The 27,241-nt window shown below is 38.8% G+C and overlaps 1 protein-coding gene across 10 annotated transcripts in view; it reads right to left on the bottom strand.

Moving 5' to 3' along the window:
- The window catches only part of EML5 (EMAP like 5), a 134,998-nt gene that overhangs the window by 34,085 nt on the left and 73,672 nt on the right, over positions 1 to 27,241 (bottom strand). For 7 of the 10 annotated variants that reach the window (XM_060261251.1, XM_060261252.1, XM_060261247.1 and 4 more), the window contains 12 exons: positions 26,499 to 26,592; positions 24,067 to 24,167; positions 23,480 to 23,682; positions 22,283 to 22,394; positions 20,404 to 20,531; positions 18,461 to 18,602; positions 15,108 to 15,260; positions 13,868 to 13,999; positions 13,349 to 13,437; positions 10,669 to 10,845; positions 9,582 to 9,783; positions 9,097 to 9,223 (listed from right to left, as the gene is read on the bottom strand). In XM_060261251.1, the coding sequence (XP_060117234.1) occupies positions 9,097 to 9,223; positions 9,582 to 9,783; positions 10,669 to 10,845; positions 13,349 to 13,437; positions 13,868 to 13,999; positions 15,108 to 15,260; positions 18,461 to 18,602; positions 20,404 to 20,531; positions 22,283 to 22,394; positions 23,480 to 23,682; positions 24,067 to 24,167; positions 26,499 to 26,592 (1,660 nt within the window). Of the gene's footprint in view, positions 1 to 9,081; positions 9,224 to 9,581; positions 9,784 to 10,668; positions 10,859 to 13,348; positions 13,438 to 13,867; positions 14,000 to 15,107; positions 15,261 to 18,460; positions 18,603 to 20,403; positions 20,532 to 22,282; positions 22,395 to 23,479; positions 23,683 to 24,066; positions 24,168 to 26,498; positions 26,593 to 27,241 lie in introns of those variants that run through there. The other 3 variants (XR_009556527.1, XM_060261253.1, XR_009556528.1) reach the window with 2 other exon arrangements.

The following is a 27,241-nucleotide window of genomic DNA, read 5'->3' as shown; positions in this document are numbered from 1 at the left end:
GCATCATCACACAAAGGAAGTTTGTAGTAATTTAATTTCATATAAATATGAGAAATGACAATCAAGTTATTAAAAACACATATTACAGCAGGCAGTGTTTCTAAACACTAACCTGAAAATGTATAAATGGTAAAAATAGTGTACAGCTGGGCGATGACAACTATTTGCCTATACAGTACTGAACATGCATTCACATGATCAAATTATCTGCAGGCTCAAAGTAATTAGTGGGGAAAATGAATAGTAAGATTGTATTATGCAAGTCAGAGGCTATTTTCTGCTATTTTCTGTGATAGAAGCCTCTAAAAATGAAAATGCATGGCTTGTATCCACAATTTAGTTTCACTAAAACTGGAATTTTTATCCCACACAAGAGATTCTTCCTCTTTTTAGCAAGTTAAGATTTAGAGGGATAATAAGATGCTTCACATCTGACATAATTCAGAGATGGAGCCCATTTATGTGTGCAAGTTTAAACCTACCAGATCATTGTCTGTATACTCATGAGTTTGCCATATATTTACAACTATATCTTTTTAAAAAATTACAGGCTGCAAAACCCTATTTTGTTATCTCAAGCTCCCATTCTGATTCTGAGGCCTGTTTCCTATCTCTCAACACTTATTACTTATTACAGCAGGCCGCCCTGAGCGTGCTTCGGCGGGGAGGGCGGGGTATAAATAAAAAATTATTATTATTATTATTTATTATTATTAGATTTAAATATGGGTGATGCAAGGAGATTCAGGCAAATGCCAGAATGCAGAAACTAAAGTGAAAAATGGGCCCACATCTAATTCACTCATGCTTGCTGGGAGTGCTCTAGGATGGGTGTGGAAGAAAAGCCTCCCTCAGATAATGCTTTACCTCAAAGTCTGGGATTCAAAGGTGGTTAGACAACAATTAGGAACCTCCAGTAATTTCATCTTTGTGCCTTTTCTCATATAACGATTCTCCCTGATGCCATTAACATGTAATCTTGTTTAACCCCCTTCCTCAAATAACTTTACTTAATGTCCTTAGCATATCCATTACCTCACACTGAAATAATTTGAAACCAGTCACCTTCAAATTCTGTTTCTGCTTCCATACAATTTGAATTTGTCCCCAGCCTCCTTCCTGCCTAGGTTCAATCCAATTCTATCTCATTAGACCAACAGACTTCCACCAAGCCCTCACCTCTTTCCTTTTGTTTCCCAGCCTATAAATAAAATAAACAATTTCTGCGCTTTTCCTGCTGGCCCTATAACTTCCCCAAAAATCTATTTGCCTCATGTGTGAGTACTAAGATGGTTAAATGAACACTGCTGGGGAGATTTCTAAGAAAAAATATGTAATGTTTAATACAAGTTGTTGTTCAGTCGCACAGTCGAGTCCAACTTTTTGTGACCCCATGGACCAAGTCACGCCTGGCCCGCCTTCTACCATCACTAATTCAAGTACAGCATTTTAAACATGTATTAAAATCTTATCTACAAATACACAATAAGGAATGAAATGCAGGTATTTATGGAATATGAATGCATACTGAAAGTAGTATTATGATATATTAAAAGTTGCTAGGATCAGGAATACTTATGTTAGAGACACCAAAATGACTGTTTTGTGAGTGGTAAATGAAAGAGGATGCTGAAATATGGAACAGGCCTTACAAAGTGAAAGTGTTACCTGGAACCTCTTTTCAGCAGCAAGTTAAAAAAAAAGACAGCAATTACTTATTCCAATTAGGTTTAATGTTGACTGGGTGACATGTGTTTAAAAAGATAAGAAAGTAAGTATTTTAATAAGTTCTTAAAATGTTTCCACAGCAGAAAAGATAACATGCAAAACTGTGTTTATTTGCTTCTCTTCTGACAATATCCAAGTGTGAGACAATTTATTAATGTGGAGAAGAGAAAAGAAAATGTATTTCCATTTCTGATTTTCAGGAGTAATGTCAGACAGAACTAGACTGCACATATATACAAAGTTCTGCTAGGCTATTATCTTGTGCGCACATTTTGCAATGAATTCAAAATCTGATGGTTCTGTCCATGCCACACATTTTAAAAATACAAAATGAATGTGCAGAAAAGAAAGGTGGGGAGTTCTGATTTACTATACAGCAATGACCTAATTACACAAAAGAAAAATAACAGGAGAGGGAAGGAGTCTAGGAGGATAGTCATTTGGGATGTAGGGGGTAATGAATAGAGAATGAAGGAGTGAGCTTGGTAATGGTAACTATTATATGTTTTGTTTGTCAGTGTTACCCACCACAGAGTAGTGGGGAACCTACGTTTTCACAGCCCTTCTGGCAATAATCAATAGATTAATATTTTGCAGTATTTTTAGAGAGAAAAAATAAATCAAATAGAAAATGTTTGTTCAAAGAAGATTGCTTTTAAAGGAAAAAAGCTTGAATTGGGAAAATGGCACCTATTTTGCAATTATGGCAATTTCCCTTTTTGTATCACATTGCTTGGTCAACTGCTTTGGGTATCCTTATCCCAAGTCATTGTTACTTACTGAAAGTTCATCTATCATGAGGGGAGAGGCTTGCAAGTGCCCCCAGACAAGGCTTTTTTTGTGGCAGGAACTCCTTTGAATATTAGGCCACACACCCCTGATATAGCCAATCCTCCTGGAGCTTACAGTAGGTCCTGAACTAAGAGCCCTGTAAGCTCTTGGAGGATTGGCTACATCAGGGATGTATGGCCTAATATGCAAAGGAGTTCCTGCTACAAAAAAAGCCCTGCTCCCAAGTAAGACTATTGGGGCAAATAGTGCACTATCTCTGGGTGTGTTCACATTACACTAAATAATGTGTTTTCCAAGTGGATTTTGCTATTCTTACACAGTAAAAATCCAGTTACAAAATACACTATTTAGTGTAGTATGAATACATCGACTGTTCCTCTCTTTGTAAATTTGCACGAGAAGCAAAACTTCAGTTGCACTAGATTTGGCATTGTCCAACACAGGGCAGTGCAGCATTAACTGCAAGAGAGGACCCAAGTCTTTCAAGAAATGGTAGCAGAAGAGGCAAATGGAGTAAGAGATGGGTTTAGGAAATGCGTATTTACGTCTTCAAAAATTAGCTATGACAGGGAAATGTGTAATTGGTTGCAAAGGTATTATTAAGGAACATTTGATATGGAAAAAATTAACATAAGAAAACATGTCTAATACAGTAAAAGAATTTAAAGATCAATCCAAAAGTTGTTAGTTCTTGAAACTGGAAGACAGTCATGGATAAATTTCTGTCACATTAAGTGAAGATATGACCATATAAAGTGAATTCATATAAATTCATTATATTAAGATAACACAATAAAGGCTACTTAGAGGGAAGAAATGTTATGTCACTAGCAACTAAGTTTTTACTGAAGAAATCAAAATTGAATAATGAAGGCAGTATTTGGAGTGGCACAGCACTCCTTAATTTACCACTTATTTGAAATTTTGTATATTGCACTTTACAGTTCTAAAGTTGGCTCACAATAAAAGCGATACATATAAATACATTTGTCCAAGCACAAAGTATGGCCCTAAAATGCCAAATGCCCATTAAAAATAATCTTGTATTGCCTCTTAAATTCCAGTAATGAGGATGATAATCTGAGGTCAATCTCCAGTCACAGGATTATAACTAAGACATTTTGATGCTATGGATGCAGTTGCTCTTTCAGTCTTATAGGAAGGCACATTTAATGCGAGCTGCAAGGCACAGAGCAGTTGATACACAAACTGATAGAGAGGGAAATGATCCTGCAAGTTTGTTGATCCTAGGCAATAAAGGGCTTTAAATAGCAATTCCAACATCTTGAACCAGGCCTGGAAACATATTGGAAGCCAGTGCAGATGTTCTATAACATCATATATTCAAGTCAGCAGGTTCTTGTTAAAAGATGAGCTGCTGCATTTTGCAGTAGCTGAAGCAGCTAAATCATTTTCAGGGGCAGCCCTACACAAAACCGCAATACAGTAGCACAGGTCACCATAGTTTTGCACAGAACTCGTTTGCATATTAGGCCACACCCCCTGACACCAAGCCAGCCAGAACTGTGTTCCTGCTCAAAAAGCCCTGACCATGGCCATATTGGCTGAGTCCAAAAGAGAAGATAACCTATTGCCTGATACTATTGAAAATTGCATTATTCAGTACCACAATTAACTTGTCTTTGGATTGAGAAGCACAGCTATATTCTATGGATTCAATCACAACCATGTCAACTTCATTCAAAAAGAGCATTCAAAACTGCCCACCACAGATCTCAGACAAGCACACAACTGATCCCACAAATTCAATCTGATATCATTCACAATCACCTAGTTTGAAGAAATATGCAACACCCAAGAATTTCCATCAAAGTTCTATTCTCTACTCATGTAAGGAGGTTACAAAGGGCTTTCTGTGTTCTCATTTTACTCCTAGTTCAAGTTGCTGTTTCTTCAGAGGGTTTTTTCCCATTCTGCATGTGTTTTGCTCCCTCTAGTGGTTGATTCAACATCCACAGGTTTTTCCTCAGTTATGTAGGTTTATGTAAGTTTAAAATTCAGAAGAATAAACTGGGACAGGGGAAGACATGCAGAACAGCAAAAACCCTCTGACGAAACAGCAACAACTACGAGTAAAATGAGAACATGGGAAAACCCTAAGTGTCCTTTTCTCCGGCAAATAAGACTTGAAGGGAAAAGCAGGGGTAGTGGTGACCCATTACACGTGTTGTAGATAGGCTGATAGACAGTGCTGGGGAGGAGCCAGTGGTCGTGGTGCATGTTGGCACCAACGATGTGGGGAAATGCAGTCGTGAGGCCCTAGAGGAAAAATTTAGGCTGCTAGGCAGGAAATTTAAGGTCAGGACCTCCAAGGTAGCCTTCTCAGAAGTGCTACCTGTTCCATGTGCAGGGCTGGATTTGGAGTTCGGAGTAAGCAGTGAAGTGGCCAAGTTCGCAGATGACCCTAAATTGTTCAGGGTGGTGAGAACCAGAGAGGATTGTGAGGCACTCCAAAGGGATCTGTTGAGGCTGGGTGAGTGGGCGTCAACATGGCAGATGAGGTTCAGCGTGGCCAAGTGCAAAGTAATGCACATTGGTGCCAAGAATCCCAACTACAAATACAAGTTGATGGGATGTGAACTGGCAGAGACTGACCAAGAGAGAGATCTTGGGGTGATGGTAGATAACTCACTGAAAATGTCAAGACAGTGTGCAATTGCAATAAAAAAGGCCAACGCCATGCTGAGAATTATTAGGAAGGGAATTGAAAACAAATCAGCCAGTATCATAATGCCCCAGTATAAATCGATGGTGCGGTCTCCTTTGGAATACTGTGTACAATTCTGGTCACCGCACCTCAAAAAGGATATTATAGCATTGGAAAAAGTCCAGAAAAAGGCAAGTAGAATGATTAAAGGTTTGGAACATTTTCCCTATGAAGAAAGGTTAAAACGCTTGGGACTCTTTAGCTTGGAGAAACGTCGACTGTGGGGTGACATGATAGAGGTTTACAAGATGATGCATGGGATGGAGAAGGTAGAGAAAGAAGTACTTTTCTCCCTTTCTCACAATACAAGAACTCATAGGCATTCAATGAAACTGCTGAGCAGTCACGTTAAAACAGATAAAAGGAAGTCCTTCTTCATCCAAAGGGTGATTAACATGTGGTATTCACTGCCACAGGAGGTGGTGGCAGCTACAAGCATAGCCAGCTTCAAGAGGGGATTGGATAAAAATATGGAGCAGAGGTCCATCAGTGGCTATTAGCCACAGTATATTATTGGAGCTGTCTGGGGCAGTGATGTTCTATATTCTTGGTGGTTGGGGAGGGGGGGCAAAGTGGAAGGGCTTCTAGACCCACTTGTGAACCTCCTGATGGCACTTGGGGTTTTTTCTTTGGCCACTGTGTGACACAGAGTGTTGGACTGGATGGGCCATTGGCCTGATCCAACATGGCTTCTCTTATGTTCTTACCCAACATCAACCATTTAATAGCACAACACTTTTCAGCATTAGGAAAGGAAGATCTGCCTCGGTGCTTTAAAGTCTTTCAAACCTAAATAACATGTCAGATTTATTTTTATTGTATGCATATTTACACACACATGGTACTTGTTCTGCTGGGAAAAGAAGAAACAACCCACAAATATATGATAATGTAAGCTTTGTAATTATTGACTGAAAAAGAAAAAAGCTTACCTTACAACTCCTTGTCTTCACAGGAAGCATAAAAAATTAAGGAGGGATATTAAAATATAAACAATATATATTGTAATCTAGGGTAAAAAACCCTGATATTAGCACCGTGGACAAAATATTTTCCTTTGTTCACTCAACTTATTAATCAAGCTTTTTAAGCACCAGATATCCTAACCTCCATAAGAATTCAGAGAGGGATTATGATGCACAGTATTTATATTTTAATGGCATTAACATGAGTAAACTCCATATTTCATTTTCAATAGTGTCTGAGCCATTCGTGGGAAGGGCGGGATATAAATCCTAAATAAATAAATAAAATAAATAAATAAATCTGATTGTCACTTTACACACGCATGGGATACCCAGCTGCAAAATAATACATTTGTTGGCAAGTCGGAAGGGCATTTATGTGTGCAATTCATGTGTTTGAGTAAAATTCTTAATTAGTGCCCCCTCTTTTGTTTTCCCAGTTACCAAGTATTTTCTTAAGAGATGTGTTGAATTTAATATGCATATACCTTTCAAACTTAAATACAGGGCTGAGCATTTTCCTCCTGAGTATCTGAACTGGATAAGGATGCCAGGCTCCAGGTGGGACCTGGGGACCCCCTGGAATTACAGCTCATCTCCAGACAACAGAGATTAGTTCCCCCTGGTGAAAATGGATGCTTTAGAGTGGAGTCTATGGCACTGCACCCCACTGAGGTCCCTGACCACCTCCATTCCCAAATCTAAAGGAGTTTCCTAACCTTGATCTGGCAACCCTATCTCCCCATCCCCACCAATGGCCAGGGGAGATCTGGCTACCCTAGAATTGGAGAAGAAAATATACATCAAATTTGCCCAATGTTAACATGGGAAGTGGCATCGCTGTGCATACAAAATGAGATGTGAGGAGGCTTCTTCCTATCCTGGAATTATTTAAGCTGCAAAATATGATGAATAACAGGGTTTAAAATTGAACATATATTGAAAATAAAAATGTATTAACAATCACACCAAGACAGATCTAGGTCTTTGCCTATGCAGGCTCATCTGTATGACTCCTTAGTTGCTTTCGAATTCTCTCTACTTGCCAGCCTATCTATCCTTTGTTCTCCATTTGTTTGCTTCTTGCTTCCCCCTCCCACTTTTCATACTCCCCAGGATTCTAGTACCAGCCACTTTATGAAAAATTCCTGGGATTATGAAAGGTAGACATTCATCTACTGAGAACTGTTGAGAACTACTAAAAATTAGCAAACACATTATAGGTAGATATAATATCAAAGTGGGATACTCATGTTTTTACATGGAAGTACACACAAAGTGGAATATAGAGATGAAAGGGAACTCAACACCATCCTGGAAGATTAAAACTAACTAACACTGTTTAAAAATAGGCGATGGAAGGAAATTACTTTGTGAAGTAGAAATATATGTTTAGGATAATGGTGATCAAACCTGTTTCCTTCTTTTACTTTTGAGGATTATGTAATCAATCGTTTGTATATCTGCTTATATATTTCTTGAATATGTGCTGGTATGAGTATCTATGGATTCAAGTGTGTGATCAATTTTTTTGAAACGGTTCCAAGACGTTGGTCTGTAAATATTTGTCCTTTGTACTGATCTTCCTGTCAGCTATTTGATATGCTTCCAAAGTAACTTTCTTTTGACCCAACTGTCTGATCTGCTCCTAACTATGCAGGAACTCAAACTACTGTGCATTCGACTACCTACCTTTAGCTGATACACATACACACACTGGATGCAATCATATGACCAGTTTGGCCTGTCATAGTGACCCCTCTCCTCCAGATCAAATGGGCATGATCAAATGCTCACATCTGGCTCCCATGGCCTACTCATCCGTACTGGACACTAAAATGACTCCTGTGTGGATTAAAAAGCCACTGGCAAATTCCAGTGGCTAGCTTGGCAATGTGCTTCCTTGGTGAGTTTCCAGGTGTTTCTATCATCTGGGTGTGCAATGAAAACATGAGTGGTGTGATCTTTTCACTCCATTTTCAGCATGTCCTTTTCCCCCCAACTCCACTCCAACATGTGCTTCAGTGCCCCCGTAGAATGTGGCCAAGACCACATATGTGCTTGTCTGCTTCTGTGCATGCACAGTGGAGCTTAGGAAAAAACCCAACACAGACACAGGTCTCTGGTTATGGTGTGTTAGAGATGTGAATGACCAACCTCAGGCCCACAGCACTATGATGCTGGCTTAGGGGGCACTATCTGAATGACAGAAACCATGCAAATTCAAGTGGTTTATTCAAAGCTGAGATGCTGCTCTGGCAACTTGCTTGTATGACCGCACCCATAATCTCCCTTGATGAATAGATCCAAGTAGGCAGCCGTGTTGGTCTGCAGTAGCAGAACAAAATAGGAGTCAATTGCACCTTTAAGACCAACTTAGCTTACGTTCTGAATAAAACTAAGTTGGTCTTAAAGGTGCAATTGACTCCCTTGAGGAAAGACACATTGTATCTATATAAGGGGTGGCCAACGGTAGCTCTTCAGATATGTTTTGCCTACAACTCCCATCAGCCCCAGCCATTGGCCACGCTGGCTGGGGGGTGATGGGAGTTGTAGGCAAAAAACATCTGGACAGCTACCGTTGGCCACCCCTGATCTATATGATTAAGCAAAATGTCAGTTGATAATATTGATCAACTGGGGGAGGAGTATTTTTGAGGGGAAGAAGGGATACCCTCCTCTTCCCAACAAAACTGACGTAACTGTTCATTTCCTTGGCACTAGTGATCCTACTGTAGCATCTAACAATCTCTAGATATAGATTTTCAATTCATACAAAATTAAAAGGACAGATAGTACTTAATGGTGGCAGTTGGAAAAGCAAAAGCATTTGAGCCCTTTTTATATACAATGATTCATTTGTTCCACACAGTTAGAAGTTACCTTTCATCTATTGAAGGCTCTTTTTGCTGTAGATGAGGCTTGATTCCAAACATTGGTCTGATGTTGGTTGATAAGGCTTTGATGGTGTAAACAAATTCATTTTCTCTTGTGACATCACTGTCATACCCTAGTAAAATATTCATAATCACAAGAATTATTGGAATTAAGAACTAGTGAATTATTTTACTTATATAAGTGCTCTTCATCCAGGGCACCAGAGACAAAGGAAAATACTACCCCAAGTAGTATTATTCTCTTCAAAAATTCTCTTAAAAATCACTGCCCTGAGCCTTCAGAGGAGGGCAGTCTATAAACTTAATTAATTAATAATAATAATAAATGTAAACCAGTAAATGTATGCTAAACTTGAAAATTTTGCTTTGAAAACTGAGATTCAGACCACAAAAGCTAGGCTTTTATTAACTATTTCTAAATCTCCAGGAAATTGCTCTCTAAAATAAGTATATCTTAGATTTATTACTTACCTCCATCTTCCTCAGAATCTAGATCAGATTCTTCACTGTCACATTGCCTGCTTTCTCGATGGCCCTCCATCTCATGGGTCCATAGCATTAAAGACGTGTCTCCACCACCAGCACTGACCAGTAAACTGTCATCATAAGTCCAACGAACATTTGTTACATGTGTACTATGAGCCACATACCTCTTAAATTTTCCATATTTTCCCTAGGTATGAAAATACAGAAAGAACAACTAAGACTTAATTCAAACAAAATACACACAAGCTGTCCAGAAAAAAATCATCATTACTATCCACTGTTGTGTCATTAACCTTTTTTCCGAAGTGGGGGATTCTAAACATCTATGTATCTGTTTTTGAAGAGAAAGTTTACTTTGGCTAAAATCACAGTGCCAGCTAGGGTAGGGGTGGATGTCCCTTGCTGGACACATGTTATAGGTAGCCTCAAATTCCATTCTGTCATCCCTGGCTGAAATATTTCTAAGTAGGAAGTCTCAAAAAGATAGACCTTAAATACTGCTGCCAGTGAAATTGGACAGTGCTGGACTAGAGGGGAAGAGTTTGGCTCAATTAAATGCATATGAATGTGCATACGTTATTAGCATGAATGGGATTGTGTGTGAAGTATGAGAAAGAATGAAGATTTATGTTGATCATATTCTTCTGTTATATTGGTGCTTCCCAAACCTCCTCCAAAGAGCTCAGGACAACTTTCTTATCTCCAGTTTTGTTCTCACAAGCTCCCTGTAAGGTAAATTAAGTCGGGAGACAATGACTGGCCTAAAGTCCCTGGACAACAACTTGCTTGAGGCAAGTTTTGAATCTATATCTTCACAGTCCCACTGACAAATAAGGGGCTATGCACACATAGTATAACGTAATGTCTAACAGATACACACATTTGATATGAGCAATATTAAAAATTCTGTGGTGTTGATCACTGGCAAAGTTTTCACATCAGCAAATTATTAATTGATGTTGTGCTTCCTGAGAAGTGAGAATATAAATGTGATTTTGAAATATGAATATAGTGGGGCTTCATTATTTAATATTTGTAACCCTCACTATACAATCATTATATATTTACTTACTTTGGCAGGGTATCGGAAGAGTTTTACAAATCCAAAGTCATCTCCTGTTGCCAAGACTGTACCATCACTGGTGAGGCATGAGGCAGTTACATCAGTGACCTCGCCAATTATTGGCCAGATTCCTTCACAGCAGGAGCCTAAAACACTTGTCCATGATGACCAGGAAATTTTTTCTGCCTACAAAAATAGCCTGTTTGAGACAGGATACTTATCCATAGTTATATATCTGACAGCACAGTCCTAGAAGCTTATTACTTTGCATATTACATATCTTTCACAAGAACTGCAAATAAAAAACTTTCAGTTTGAAGAAGAAATATATTAATATCTTATGGGAATATGTCACCAATGCTCTGTATTTTAATCAATTTTATCTCATTTAACAGAGGTTCAGGTTTCACAAAGGCACCCCCTTCTTACCTTTACATATCTGAAAATTAATTTAATTATTAATGTGATTTTGATCTTTTGTAGGAAGCAGACTTGTACCTTACAGAAATTTATTTTTAATTATTTGTGTTGTAACTGTCTTCTGGACTGACCAAAGTAAGCTTTGATTGAAATTCAGAATCTGAACACCACAAGTGTACCCAGGAACCTTTACCTGTTTGCTATGCACAAAATTTTTGTTGCCCCCCAAAACCAACAGTGCTTTCATTCAGTTAATATTTATAAAACATTTCAATGTTCAAAGCACTTCACATATGTCATGTTGTAACCTTTACAACTACCTTGCAAGGCAGTATTATTACTTCCATATTTCAAGTTTGAGGGTGAAGGTTGAGGCCAAGAAACAGTTGCTTGTCTAAGGACACTTTGAATTCACAGAGGTGAGTTGCTTAGTCTCCCTTCAATTGCAACACAGGAATGCTCATTATGCTATTCTTTGTGGTTCTCTTGTCTCTTTTCTTGCTTATTCTTGTTATGTAATGGCTGATTCCAAGACTTACTGTTCTATGAAATAACACATTGTTTGAGGCACACAGACAAGAACAATGCCACAAACTATGTTTTCTGGCTTTCTGAGATTTTATACTGCCACCAGTGTTTATAATCATGATCTTTTTGTCAAGTAACAGAATTTTCTGTAGTATCACTAGGAATTCCAGGTTGCTAAGGGAAGCATCTGATATTGTGGACAAAATTGTATTCTAGTGACATCTAGGGTGTCAAGACATCCATATATCCATCTCACATACTCATAATTTCTAATTTTTGTTTGGACAACAAGAATTCTGCAGAAAACAAAAAATAAATTCCTAATTGTTTCAGGATAATGGGAGGGAGAGCCATAAAGTCACTTGTGGCAACCATGTGGAGTTTTCAAGGCAAGAGATGTTCAGAGGTTGTTTGCCATAGACTGTTTGCCATAGACTGCCTCTGTGTAGTGACCCTGGAATTCCATGATAGTCTCCCATCCAAATACCAACCAGGGCCAACCCCATCTAGCTTCTGAGATGTTATGAAATCAAGCTAGCCTGGGCCTACCAGATTCATAAAAGGTATAACACTATACTGTAATCAGAGCTTGATCCTTACACCATTATCTAGGTAAATATAACATTAAAAAACTTTCTAAACTTAAATTTCTGAAGTTTTAAAAATACTTATAAATTCCAGTTTAGAAATACTTATAAATTTGACAAACAAATAAATAATAAAAATGAAACTGCTTGATTAATGAAAGATACTCTATTTTCCTGTTCCTCACTAGGTAGTCCATATATCCACCAAATCTTGCTAACAAGTTTATAGAGCCTCTGGGTGCGATCACAATGGGAATTTGCCACAGCAATCTCTTGGCTTGGAAAAAGCCGCTCCAGAAAGAGATGCGCCGTGGCAATCACACTGCACCCACAATAGGCACGGGCCATGCACGTGCTTAGAAGAGCATTTAGACTGCTCCTGCCTGTGTGAGGCACATGCATGGCGCACCCCAGCCATTCAGACAGCCAGGAAATGCACCATGCATGCACTTCATCAGTTTTCTACTAGTGGCTATTTACTCTGAACCCAGCCCATCCTACAATGAGGTAAGGATGTAGGGGGCAGATGTGTGCGTGTGCACATGCACATTAAATCCAGGGGTGGCTATGGTGGATCAAATCCACCATTTGATCACACCTTCTGTCTCTTCCTGTTCTCTCACTGCCAGTTCAGTTGTTTCCCAGAAGGCATGGATGACTACTCTTGACTATGGACATCCAAAGAATCGTTAGGAAACATGATACCAGAAATGGATAAACAATAACCATCACGAGTATCTGGGAATGGTATGTTTTGAAACAGCAGTAGCTGACTTCTATACAGTTTAAATTAAGTAATACTTCCCTATCTTGAAAAAACCACCCTATATTACAAAGTATTACCACATAGGTTTTACAATGAATTTTTATTGTATAGCAATATTCAATGACTTTAAGAGAAGTCTTTTTTTACTCATTCATAATATTAAAGCTTTCACAGATTTAATCTAAGCAGTTCATAGCAACTCTTTCTTAAAACGCTTTTAATTCATTTTTATAACTAAAAATGTCATCATCTCCCTATAAGCTAGACTGCTGTAGAGATCAATGTTATTGTTCAAATAAAATGTATTTGAAAACTGTAAAAGACAAAGAGCTGCCTCAACAAATGTGTACTTTCAACAATTGACCTAAATTGTAAGTAATCTTCTTACCTCTGGATTTGGAATGGTCTGTTTTTTCCCACGAGGAGCTTCAAAAAATAACTGTTCCTTAGCACCAGTGTTGACTTGTAAAAGCTTGCCTGAAAAAATGTCCATATTGCTCATGGTTAGAGCCAATTAGAATATTTTATTTAAGGCTTTTATCTCAATGAACAATTCAGAATTTCCCAATTAACGGCGTTTTTTTGGGGGGGGGGGGGATTTTATTACTACCATTTGAATTTATATTTATTTATTAAAATACTTATAACACATCTACCTAGATAAGGTCTAAGGCAGCAGCCTTAAGTAGAGTTTTAAACATGTTCTCTTTAAATGTTTAGCGTATTTTATTTGATGTGTTTTTTCTATGTTTGTAAGTCACCTTGAGCTCCACAAGGAAGAAAGCCAGGTAATAAATGTTTCAAATAATAAAATAAATCTGGGAACATTGCAGGAAAATTGCAGCTTTCCTAAATATTCACACAGAGTTATCAAGTTACAGAAACAGATACAAAGTTATTTTTTTACCTTTAATGTCCCAATCCATGTGTGTTATATAGCTGGAGGCTCCCTTGCAAATTCCAACCCGCTTACTGCTCATTACATTGTAAATATCTACAAAGCTGTCATATGATGCTACAGCTAAGTATTTTCCAGCACCTAAAACACAATGGTAAGAATATGAATACTTTCAATATTTTATGAGCAAATACCAATTAATCATATATTTCCTATTTCTTTCTTGGAAGAATGGAATCACAGGTTGCTTTCAATGTTGCATTGTTCTTCACATCTGTGTCTCGAAATTTCTTCATGTTTTCATAGCAACTTGTTGCCTTAAAATATGTGAAGCTGATTTTGCATAAGTATGCATTAAAGCTAATGCTAGCATATTGGGAGCATGGACATACAATTTCACAAATTAATTGTTATTTAGAACGGTAAAAAAAACAGACCATAATCCCAAGAGAAGGAAACACATGATGCAATAAATGTGCAATAATTAACCTTCTTAAAAGTAAGAACAAAATAAAATAAATGTGAAAAGGACTGTTGTGCCAAGGACTTATTAAACACTAATTATTTTCTAAGAGTACTGATCCCTCCCCTGCCCCAGCAGTCCAGAATGGGAAGAAATTGTGAAATTTGCCATCTGATTCTTTTAGATCTGTCATGTTAGTACTGTTTATGTATTTTATTCCATGGTCTTTGCTGTTTTTATCAAATGTTGTACATTCCCCAGAGCCCTGCAGTAGCAGGGATTGGGCAATCCAGAAATAATTACAATAACAATAATAGCAACACTTTCAAAAAAATATTGAGACAGGTGGCCAAAAACCCTTGGCCTTCCAGTGCCTCCCAAAGACTTTGAAAGACAATGACCAGTTCACTTCCCTAGCAAGTTTGTTCCACAAAGTAGGAGTCACTATTGACAAGGACCAGGCTCCAGTAGAGCCTAAGCAGAAAAGCTTAAACAGAGAGGGTAACCAGAAAACTTTAACTGACATAGGGGGACATACAGGAAGAAACAGTCCTTCATCATAACTACTCCACTTGCTATAAGGTATCAAGCTCCATGCCTTCAGTTTTGAGTGCAAGGTTGCGAGGGCAGAACTTGGCTGGAAGTACTGAATAGACAAAATGCAAGGTGCCTTTTAAATTGTTTAAACAGGAGGCCTTTGAATTGGAGTACTGTTTTGTCATAATACTATATTATAAAGATGAAGTGTTATGCTGGGCATCTTCACATTAGAAGCTCATCACTTACCAGGAGAAAATCGTATCTCTGAAACAACATCTTTCCTGTGATGAAAGGAAACAAGATCTTCCAGCGTGTCTGCATTTACCATCAAGAAACTTCCATCATTGAGACCTACTGCCAGTGCCTTCCCATCAGGAGAAAAACAGCAACATCGTCCTCCTGGCAAATTCCAAAAGACATGTTTTAGTTTTAAGCAGAGCTTTGCAGCCCAAGATTTGGCTGGCAAATACTAGCAGTTATGTTGTAGTTTCAAATGTTCAAAAATTCTTTATATACAAAATCCCAGTTATCTTTACTATAACCTTGTAAAGCAGATCACGATGCTTACCACCAGATTGCAGATAAGGAGCTCAAGTTGAGATAGCAGTGCTTTTATTAGGCCAACTAGTGACTCCTCAGCTTAGGTGAAATTTGAACTATACTTCCTGACTCAGCACTCACAGCATTAATCAGTACACTACACTTCCCCAATGACTATTTAAAAAGCAGTTCACCCCACTGCTGCCTCTATGAGTTCTCAGCTCAGGATCATGGGTGAATGAAAGGCTTCTTCCTTTTTATTAATGACACAATCTATAGTCTGTACTTAAATTCTGTTCAAAATAAAAGTCAATTGCTATTTTTTCACTAATTGCCAGTTTTGGGTTAACAGGTAGCATTTGCCTTTCCTCCTGCTCTCAGAATATGGCATGAGCCCAGCTACATCAGCTCAAGCCATTCGTTCGATATTCCACCACTCAGAGTGGTCCATCTGGCACCAGTCTGAGCCCCAACCTTTTCCATCGTGGCTCCTGCTTTGTGTAGTGGGCTTCCTGAAGAGCTGAGGGGAAGCTCTCCTTGGAGATCATCAGGATGCTCTGAAAGGCATGCTTTGTCAGGGCTTTTTAGGGGACCTGGATGGCAGGAATCTTTTAAGGAGAGGTGGGGATGAAGGGAAAGATTTCTTGTTTGTTGTTTTATTCTGGTTTATTTAGAAACAATTTAAACCAGGGGTATCAAACTCATTTGTTATGAGGGCCAGATCTGACATAAATGAGACCTTGTCGGGCTGGGCGGACTGTGTTGAGCCAGGCCATGTGTGTACCTAGTTAAGATATAAACTTTTAAAGGACACAGACAATCATAATTAAAGATTTAAAAAAAAAACCCGTTAAAATAAAACATGCTTAAAACATCAGCACCTGTTGGCCAAGTACTTTTCTTATTTGGAGGTATCAGCTCACAGAAGAGCCTTTACATTGGCTCGATGCGCAGCCATGCCCTCAAAAGTGTTAGAAGGTAAATATAGAAAAGTTCCATACGAAGATCAATGGTGTTCTTGTGCTATGGGAGAGGTGGAGTCGATGATTCATATGTTTTTTCGATGCCCATTCCACCAAACATATAGGGACAGGTTTGTTTCCCCGTTTGTAGTCAAACCAATAGCAGATGCGGACTGGGCGTGTTTGGAGAAACTTTTGGTGGATGCAAGTCCATCTATCTCTAGACAGATAGCTAAATTCTGCCATTACCTTGTGAAGTTCCATACTAAGAAACAAGAAATTGTAGGTTTTGTATGATCTGTTTGAATTTTAGGTTATAAACGATTTTATATATTCGGATTTAAAGGATTTTATATTAATTTGAACTGATTCTGGATTTTAAAATTGGTTAAATTATATTTTAGTTATCCCCGACCTGTATAGGTGTGGAAAAGTTTTATGTATTTTATTGTATTTTAGGAGAGTTTTTTTACATGATGTGTTATAGTTTTTATATTGGTCTATGACCGTAATAAAAAGTTCATTCATTCATTCATTAAAAGGGCTTTCTTTGTATTTCTCCCATGGGATCCAGGGAACTGGGCAAAGGAAGCTCTGGCTCTTTCCCTCCCTCCCCAGGAGATGAAGGCAACAGGCCTCCTCGTTGATGATCAGAATTACACTGCTTCTGAAAATGAAAGTTCCATTTACCTTGTAGCTAATATCTATTGACATACTTATTTCCTATAAATCTGTTTCACCCTTTTAAAAATCCATCTAAGTTAGTTGTCATCACAATGGTTTATGGAATTCACTGCCACAGGACAATTGTGCACTGTATGAGATGGTACTTTCAGTTGGACCACTGAAGGAGAAATGAGGTGAGGTAGGAAAGGTCACTGCAACTTTTGCCTGAATGCCTGGACATGGTAAACATAGCAGAAGAGCTCATTTTACTCAGGTCAAATTGCATTCCTGTGCTTGTTTGCACAAGTCTTGGTCTAAGGGATAAAACACCTCTGTTTCTGTATCCTTTTGAATAAAAAAATGGCAGAAATCAGCCTCTCTCTTTCTGTACTCATGTCTCTCAGGGAAGATATACATCAAGCAATGGTTGGACAGTTTGGAAGGAGAAGCAGGGCCAGCCCTGCCACTAGGTAAAGTAGGCAATTGCCTAGGGTGCCGGTCTTCTGGGGGCACCATATTGGGTGCCCCCATGTGACTCAGTGATGTCAGTGCCGGGGGGGGCACCAGAAGTTAGCCATGACTAGGGTGCCAGAGAGTCTAGGGCTGGCCCTGAGGAGAAGCATAGACCATGCAGTCATTCTTGGTATCTAACTATTGCCTCTGTAGTTGCCTCTCCTCAGTGGTTCCTGGCCAACACTATGGCCCAAACACAGTTCACCCAGGAATTATAAAAATCGAAAATAAATGGGTCTAAGCAGCTTTTCTACCGATGAAAAAAGGAGATGTCCCCTTCGACCAGCAAAAAGGCTATGCTGGGGATCATGCGACCAATGCTCCCTCTAAGCTGTGGAGTCTTGTGAGCAAAAGTTCTACTTGGTGAGCTACTGGCATTAAAGTTGTGAGCTACTGCATAAATTAGAATGTTCTGGTGCCATTTTTCCTAAGCTAAGACAAAAGTGTGTAAGATGGAAGCTAAAAAACTGTGAGCTAGCTCACACTAACTCAGCTTAGAGAGAACACTGCATGGGACTCATATATACAAAAACCACTGGGATAGGGCTGTAGTAAGGGGGGAATTGGAAAAGATGGAATGAAAAGGCTGACTGGATCCAATCCAATGCTTTCCAGTGGCCACAAGTATAAAATCAATATTTTCCTGCAGCTTATTTTGAGCCTTATCCTATGGATTTATGAGTTTTCTGCTGCTTGCCACATCCTTGAAGGCTCTAGGAAAAAGATTCAGTGAGCTTTTAAGACCCTTCTACCAAAGAAAATTCATTTGCCCTTGCAATTAGGCATCTTCATTTGGGTATTCTATTTCAGTCTTATAGATTTTCTTATGTTTTCAAAAAACTTAACAAACTTTTTAAAATGTCTAACCCATTTAGAATTTAAGGAAAAGTATAAATAAACGGAAAAATAGCAATTTACCCTTCTTCAGTTTTCTAACAGCTAGCATGCAATGGCTTGGAGAAAGATCCCATATTCTTAAGGTTTTATCATCACTCACAGTGGCACAAATAGGTAAATGAGGATGGGTAGCTAAGCCCCAAACTTCTCCTTCCATGTGACCCTGTAAAAAAAATGTATTCTATTACATTTGCTATGCTACAAAGGAAAAACAGGTTGCTCACCTGCAACCTCTAAGTAGATATCTGTGTACCACAATGAAGAATTAGTTACAAAACTTAGAACAGACAGTGACGATCTGCTCAGTCATACTGGAAATTATTATGATTTCGATGGCTATAAATATATAAGCTAATGCCAAATACCAAATTAGCTGAACTGGCCCCAATTACCCTATTATTTGTTTAGAATAGTTACAGGCTGCATTTCTATTTTTAAAAACTTCCAAAAAAGCAAACAAGAAAAATCAGTTTAAAACAAAATAAATAAACACACAAGTTAAAAGATAAAAGTAAGCAGTAACAGAATAAAATAATTGATCAGATAAAAACAGCATTAATCAGTACATCACCAAAAAGAGCGTTTAACAACAATTAAAAGTCTTGGAGAATAAATATGTCTTATTCTGCAGAGGAAATCACATCATCATCAGCACCTCACAAATCTGTTCATTATTTTGGATGTACTTGCAAAATTTCACATATATGCATATTATCATGACAATGGCGCTAAATACGACATATAGAGTAGTAGCTCAAGGCCATAGCCCTATTCTTGTATCTCTTTGGCCCTGACTACATTCTGGCTGAGAACAGATGGCCAGCTCAGGGTAGCATCAAGCCGCCCCGGAAGTGAGCCAGCCAGAAACAGAGCAGCTGGGAGCCTCCGGACGGTCTGTGGCCCACCCCCGGAACATGGCCAGGCTGTGTGTGCCCTGGAGGAGCTTCCAGAGCCCTCATGCATTTCCTGGCCATCCAGACAGGCGGAGAAGCACCTTGGAGCTGTCTCAGAATTTAGGTACCACATTGAAAGTGGTACCTTTTCTGAGATGGCTTCAATCTGGCCCAGAATGGGCTGCGTGCAAGATGGGGACAGCAGGCATATGTGCGCGTGTGTATGTGCTTTTTTGATCCACCTCCCTGCCTTCCCCAGGGCAGCTTAAACTGCCCGTCTGTTATCAGCCAATATGTTTTCCTCCTGTCCTTCCCAAGTCCTGGCATTCAGATGTGTGAGTTCAGTGCTTGGAACTCAGTTCCCAACCATGACGGGGCTGATTCTGATCAGATCCATGGAGTGCAGGGAGAAGGGGGCTAAATATTTCTTTTTTAAACTATGCATTTTTACTTATTACCGGACTCCTGTATATTTGTCCTCGCCACTTATTATTGCAGCTAGCCAACTTGAGTCAAAGGAGGTAATAAATTTAAAAAATCAAATGCAAACATTTAAATTGAAAAATGTTCACACAAATGTATGTTAAATCTAAAAGTGGATAGGCCATCTGAGGCAATGAGGTGGAGAGTAGCAGGCCAGACTGTTGACAGAAGCAGCACTTAATCATGTCAACACATCAAGCTGCCCTATACTGAACAAGATCATTGGTTTACTATGCTTGGTTTTGTTTACTTGGACTGGCAGCAACTCTCCAGGGCCTCATGAAGTCTTTCACATCTCCTTCTATCTGCTCGTTTAGTTGGGAATGCCAGGGATTGAGCCTGAGACCTTCCACATGTCAAGCAGGGGCTCTGCCACAGGGACATGACTTTTCTAACCGCTGAGCTATGGGCCATGTTTAAAGATATATTTATACTCAGCCATAAACAGAGGTCTATCCAATTTATCCTAATTCAGCTTTCATAGCCCTATTCTTGTATCTCTTTACATGACTGACAGTGAAATGTTAAAAGACCCACAATTTATAGTTTCTCAACAAGCAAAAACTTGTACAAATTCTTGACTCCTACCTGAACCAGCAAAGTTATTGGTCCACTTTTATCCACTTCCAGTATTTCACCGTTCTTTGTACCCACTAAAATATGACCATGTCCTAAAGATATGGCACGTATAGAGGGGTTATCTTCTAAAAGGAGACCTAAGAAGAAGAGAATTTTAGAGAAAATCACATTATCCTGAGAAGTAAAGCCATGTTTTTATTACTTTATTAGAGCCATTCTACTTGTTACATTGGAGATCTGTGGCTGTATCTCTCACAGAATGTTTTTTACCTTAAAAAGAAGGGCCGGGGGGGGGGAGGAAATCTCTCCTGCCATCACCAGCATGATGATGTCACCTGGAAGTGACATCATCCAGCCGGTGATGCTGCGCACTGTCTGCTCTAGGCATTTCTGGGGAAACTCTATGGTTTTCCCAGACGCTCAAGCAATTTGAGAGGGAAAACTCTATGGTACAACCCTAGAGTTGGCAACTTGGAAACCCTAGGGGTCCCAACCTTGGCAAGTTGGAACTTGGCAACCCTAGGGGGGAGTTAACATTTTCTCCCTTGCCCCATGTTTATGATAGAGACCATTTCCAACACTGGGGTGCAATTAGGCCTAGATGGACAAAGATGACAAGAACCCTATCTTTTCTTGTCTCCTCTACCTAACAGGCTAATTGTAACCTGGGTGTTCTGTGGTTTAAATCAAGAACACAGATCAGCAGAAGCAGAACCTTACCCAGTACTGGATCCTGATCTAAATAGCACTCCCATGGCTTTTTTAGAGTTAAAAACAGGTTACAGGATCAAAAAAAGTATTAAAATAATGCAATATATGAAAGCACAATAAGGTACAGTCCCAACTTCCAACTTCCATGATCCCTCATGACTGCATGAATTGGTTCCTACATAGAATACACTGCTGAGATTGGGTCCCATCATCAGCCTATCAGCTTTGAAAAAAAGCCACTGAAAATGCAACATTTCTCATCCAGAGAACATGCCATTTTCAAGACTCTACATAGTCCACTTTTCTCAGAAATGCACATCAAGTTGGACATTAGCACATCAGAAATCATTGAAGTGAGACTACTGAAAGTTGGGACTGTACCTTATTGTGCTTTCATATATTGGACTGCTTTAATACTTTTTTTGGTTCTGACCACAAACCATACAAGGCAGGGATTGAATTTCTGTATAGAATAAATTGCCTTCTTATGTTCTTAAGGAACAATAGTGATACTTAGTGGTCATAGTCAGCAGTTCTTTTCACTTTTCATGCCTGATTAACACTTGGCTGACAGATGCCCTCTGCACTCCTAATTTGTTAACTGAAATGTTACAACCTTGCGTCCCCAGAAAATACTGTGTTATACTTCAAACCTCTTTATTGAACTATCTTATTTCATCCCAGAAAGTTACTGTTCATTTCCCTGTTTACCTCAAGCCTCCTCTGGAATTAATGATTTCAGAACCCATTTGGGCCTGCCTATCCTCCTCCTCCTCAAATTTATGGATCGCCCAGGCTATTGCAGGGCTCTGGGTATTTACAACATTATTAAAACAATCACTGTAAAGCATACTTAAAATACATTTCAGAAACATTTAAACATTAAAAACTGATGGTGAGTAATAATTTTCTCCTAATTGCAGATTGGCAGCTACTTCATGGGCCAGGGGGTGGGGGGAGAGCAGGAGAAAGAATGAAGCAAACAGACAGGCAGAGGCTATTAGGTGGAAGCCAGAGTAGAGATCACTGGGATCAAACTAATAGCATGCTACCTCATTTTAAACAGCATTTAAAACCTCAACCTTCATGCTTCCTCACACTGTAAAAGAAAGCTGTCGTTGAACCATAATACCAAAATTCAACTTTATAAACAATGGGAGTATATAGAACAAATCACCTTTGGAGCCAGGGGCCAAGGCAGCTCTTTTGATGGCATATGTTTTGAGGCATCGTTCAAAAATATCATCCCAAAGCGCGACTACTCCATCCTTGCCTCCAGTTACAAATCCCTGAAAAATATTAGAAAATGAATAGCAGAAATCTTTTGCACTGTAATATCTATTAGTATCTCATTTAAACATATTCAGCTTTCAAACCTTCACTGCAATCCTGAAGAACACATATATCATTACGCTCTTTAACATACAGTCAGTGGTGGAAATTTGTGCAGTTACTTCGAATGGAATGGAATAAGCTTCCACTGAATGCAGACGAGATAGTGACTTGGCCTGCCTAGATTTCTGCAGATGTGGAAGAATTTTAATGAAACCTGTCTCCGAGGGTAGACATCAGATCCTCCCAAGCTATTCCTGGGAGTTTCCCCACCCCCAGAAGCAGCATTTCAGGCTATGTTTTGGGCTGTCACAGGAGGGAGGGACTGGCAAAAACCATATGCCCCCCTGCCCATGGAAATCTAGGTGGGATCCCAGTCAGTGAGTAATTTGTACAGCATAAAGATGAATGAATTCAGACGACCATACTGACATTTCAGTGGTGTTTTCCACTGCATCTGAAATGCATTACAAGCTTAATTCCAGTTCTCCAAAACTGAGAGACAAATTTAATTACACTGACAAACTACTTCGTTACTTTACATTTAACTGTGCTTAAATGTGATTTTAAACCAAATCTGTTCATTTCATCGTTATAAAAAGATACTCACACTATTATTTTGTTGTTGATTTACAAACTTCCTAGCTAGACTTTCTAGCAAAGCAACATTCAAGGAAGTTTATAAAATGGATTTTAAAAGTTAAATTTAAAAAAACCCAAATCCCACTGAAAAAGCAAGTAGCAGAACAACCTTTTATCATAAAACAAAAAAATATAGCAACAGATGTTAGATCACACAACTGTTGTCTGGAATTCAAAAACATGTGTATCCAACTGGTTATTAGGCCACATGAAAAGCCACTTTTGGAACTTGCCAGAACAATTTGTGATATAGCACAGTGGTCTATTGTTTAAAGAAAAATGGTGAAATATCCCTCTTTGCATGCTCAGTCCTGTAGGCATGCATAAATTAGCTCTCTGAATCCTATCCATTTGTTTTCAATTAAGTATTAGTGATTCATATCCAGTATAAGGCACTCACTTTTTCTAGTGCATGCATGCTGAATACTGGACCATCATGTGCTTTCACAGTTTTAATAAGGAACAGATCTCTCCATATACACACATCTCCAGTTGATGTTCCAGAGAAAGCCATCTCCTCTGTCCAGCCATAAACAGCACACATCATTGTATCAATCTTCCCCATTGGGCCTACATAGCCCTTTTTCCCAATCAGTCCACCTCCTTAATTAAAATCAAAACAAATTATTACATATACGGATTTCTAAAATACCACACAAAGCAATTTTAATCAAATGTTACATTTTTTTCACTTTTTGCTATTTTTTCAGTTTTATCTATTCTGATGTATCACAGCAAGCAACTGAAATACATAAGTAAGAAAAAGCAAGTAAATCTGCATATGATTTAATTGTAGTGTCATAAGAGGCAAGACAAAGTGACAAACTCTGTTTTCTTCTCTAAAGGCCCTGTGGGATTACACACTGGAATCTATGTGTGGGCACAAGAAGTCACTATATTTTCCTTGTGCAGGCACTGGATGTTTTGGTGCACAGAAATTAAAGTGACTTTTCAAAATATGTTAATATTTTAAATTATTTTTCTTACCTGCTCTTCGCCAGAATTTTATGTGCTTAATTCCAGCTGTAATAAGTTTATCAGGCATGAAGGGGTTAATCTTAACAACAAAGATTTTGTCTTTGCTCCCCCTAGAACAATGCACAAAACAGTTTATCTTTGATATGTAGAAAAAGATTTCTGCATGGGCATAAAATTAAAACAAACAAAATCTGCAGAAGTTGTTCATGCTGAAATGGTGAAGTTAAAATATTTAGCAGTGCATGCTTATATTAGGAAAATAAAAGGACTGCCCATTTAACTTTTTAAATTTTGATCAGATGTTTCATTTTTATTTTCTGTAAAGGTTGACCTTAGTCAGTATTTGGATGGGACGGGAGACTACCAAAGAATACCAGGGCTGCTGCACAGAGGCAGACAATGGCAACCCACTTCTGAAACTCTCCTACCCTGAAAACCACAGGGCCACCCTAAGTCAGATGTGACTTAGTGGCAAAAAACAAAACAAGCCTAAAATAATAAAATATACCTTTAAAACTATTATAGGTAATATATAATTAAAGTTTCTATATTTTGTTCTACGATTATTTTTACTTTCCCAGAAAGTTTAGATTGCCTGTATAATACACTTACAGCAGACTCTGAAGTACTATTTTTGATTATCAGCCTTAACCATTAAAGACACTTGTGTCCTGTAAAACACATGAAACCATCGTATACTGAATGAAACCACAGGTCCATCAAGATCAGCATCTTGTACTCTTACAGGCAGCAGATCACCAGGGTCTCAGGCAGAGGTTTTTCTCATCACCTACCACCTCCTTTTAACTGGAGATATCAGGAATTGAACCTGGGACTTTCTGCATGCCAAGCGAATGCTTTACCACTGAGCCACAACCTCCTCCCCAAACTGTATTTTTAAAAATCTGGTTCACAATAGTCTTTATATACATCACTGTATACACAAAATGCTCTTCAGTCTGATAAGAACAATGCAGATGTAATTTATTCCTTTGTCTATTAAAACTACTGCTGTTTGGTCAGGCACCAGGCAGTCACAATGGTGGTTCCAATGTCTCCTATTTTATTTAGTCAGTTTGTACCCTAAGCTTTCACTATGCACTAGACCCTCAAGTACAAACTGAAAAATGAACTGCTGGTTCATTTCAAACCAGTTAATTTGGTTGAGCTATGCCCAAACTGGAAAATGAACTGCCTTGTTTTGGTGGTTCATTTTTGCAGTTCGTTTTTCCAGACAGCCTGGCGCCAATTCAATCAATTCCTACCCAACGCCGGGGGTGGACTTCAGGGAGCCCTAGAAACAACCACAGCAGTTGTCCATAGCTTGACTGACAGCTCTGGGAGTCAATCACAGAGCTCCCATTATGTTCTATGGGAGCAGACACCCTGACTCAGCTGCTTTCACTTTGCAACACAATGAGAGCTGAAGCTGACCTTTCGTGGGGGCACCTGCTTGGGGGGCAATAACTCAGACATTCCAAATCCAATATTCACTCAACCTGGAGGACATATAGAGGAGAGCCTACTGAAGACTTCCAGTGAGTTTGCCATTTTTAACTTGCAAGGATGCTGTTCTACACCTCTCAAACCAAATGAACCACAAACCAGCTTGGGCAATTCAACAAACCATGAATCAACATGACCCACCAGTTCAGCCAATGGAACAATCCATGAACCACCATTTTCCCAGTTTGTGCCCATGCCTACCCCTCAAGGTAACTATTAAGTGAAACACTGTATAAAAGAGCCTATTTATTTGGAACGCAAGGACTGGTTCAGATTTTCTTCTCTCTTCCTACACATCATGATGAAGCAAAATCATACCTTTCCACCACATTCAATGTATTTATCTATCCCACCTCTGGGCCTGCTGGAGATCTGCACTTGTATTTAATAGCTTGGATCCAGTGATGTGAAAGGAGAAACATACATTAACTTATGGAAGTTCCACTAGTACATAATTTTGTACATTATAGTGACCAGAAATTATACATTATAGTGTATATTATAGTGACCAGAAATTGGTTGTACGTGATCTTACACAAGCGGAAACAAAAATGGAGCTACAGTAAGTTAGCACAAGCAGTTACTGCAGTCTTTTTCTTGCACATCTGTTTTCACAACAGCTGTAGCACAAGTGGGAAATTTTCTGGTGGATCCAACACAGTGTGTGCATGGGACCTCAGTACATAAGACCAGAAGCATACATTTCATATTCTATTGAATGTGGGATACTAATAGTAAAAATCTGAACCTATGCAATTAGCGCCCATACGTGGTTGCCCAACTGACCCAAAAGGTGAGGCAGGGAGGTGTGATCTTGTTTTCCTACTTTACATATGGATATGGTCCGGTTCAACTCAAGAGTGGTTATCCTTTCATCCTGGTTAATGTCTTAATTATGCTTTGGCTACAGTTTTCAGAAACAGCTACATTCCTACCTTACAGCTGAAAGTTTCTCCCCTTTTCTCCAGTCCCAAAGAACAATAGTGTGATTGTCATCTATTCCAACAGAAGCTAGACGTTTGCCATCCGCTGTAAAAGGAAATGAATTATGAGAAGGGTACATATGAATTATTATTCTGCATATAGTAAGATGTATGTGTCAAGCATCAAGAGTGGTGCTGCAGTGAGGAACAAGCCACAGAGGATCCTGCCAACCAGTGACTGAATTAACTTCTTCTGCTATTATCAGTGTACCTGTAAAAAGGCCAGAGGTATTGTGTCCTTGCTTTTTAAATATGGAAACTAACAGAAAATTCTTCCAAAAATTGTGGGGGGAGGTAGGTTATGGTATCTTTGATCCTTTAGAAGGAACCAAAAAGAAACCAAGTTAGGATTTTCAGGTTTAAACAATTAATCAAAATTCAGAAAAGAGTCTAACATGCAGGGGCTTAATGGTTTGCACAGGAATATTATGCTAACTCCATTATATTGGGCTATAGTCCACTGATATAATATAGAATGGACTTTTACACCTGAGAATCACCACCTGGAATTATGAGAATCAGATCCACAGTTCTTTTCTTCACTCTCTTTAGGGTTAGGATTATTAAAAGAGAGCACTTGTAAATTTAGAGTTTAAGAAGAAAGATTTGGAATAGCCAAGGGTAAAACCTAAGTGAGAGATCAATTAACTTCCTGTAGGGGAGTGATCAGTCCCATTAATATTTGAGGGTCTGGA

This window comes from Heteronotia binoei, chromosome 21, assembly GCF_032191835.1.
Source record: "Heteronotia binoei isolate CCM8104 ecotype False Entrance Well chromosome 21, APGP_CSIRO_Hbin_v1, whole genome shotgun sequence".
Lineage (NCBI taxonomy): Eukaryota > Metazoa > Chordata > Lepidosauria > Squamata > Gekkonidae > Heteronotia > Heteronotia binoei.
The sequence above is the reverse complement of the archived record's forward strand: the minus strand, read 5'-3'. Positions and strand labels throughout refer to the sequence as shown.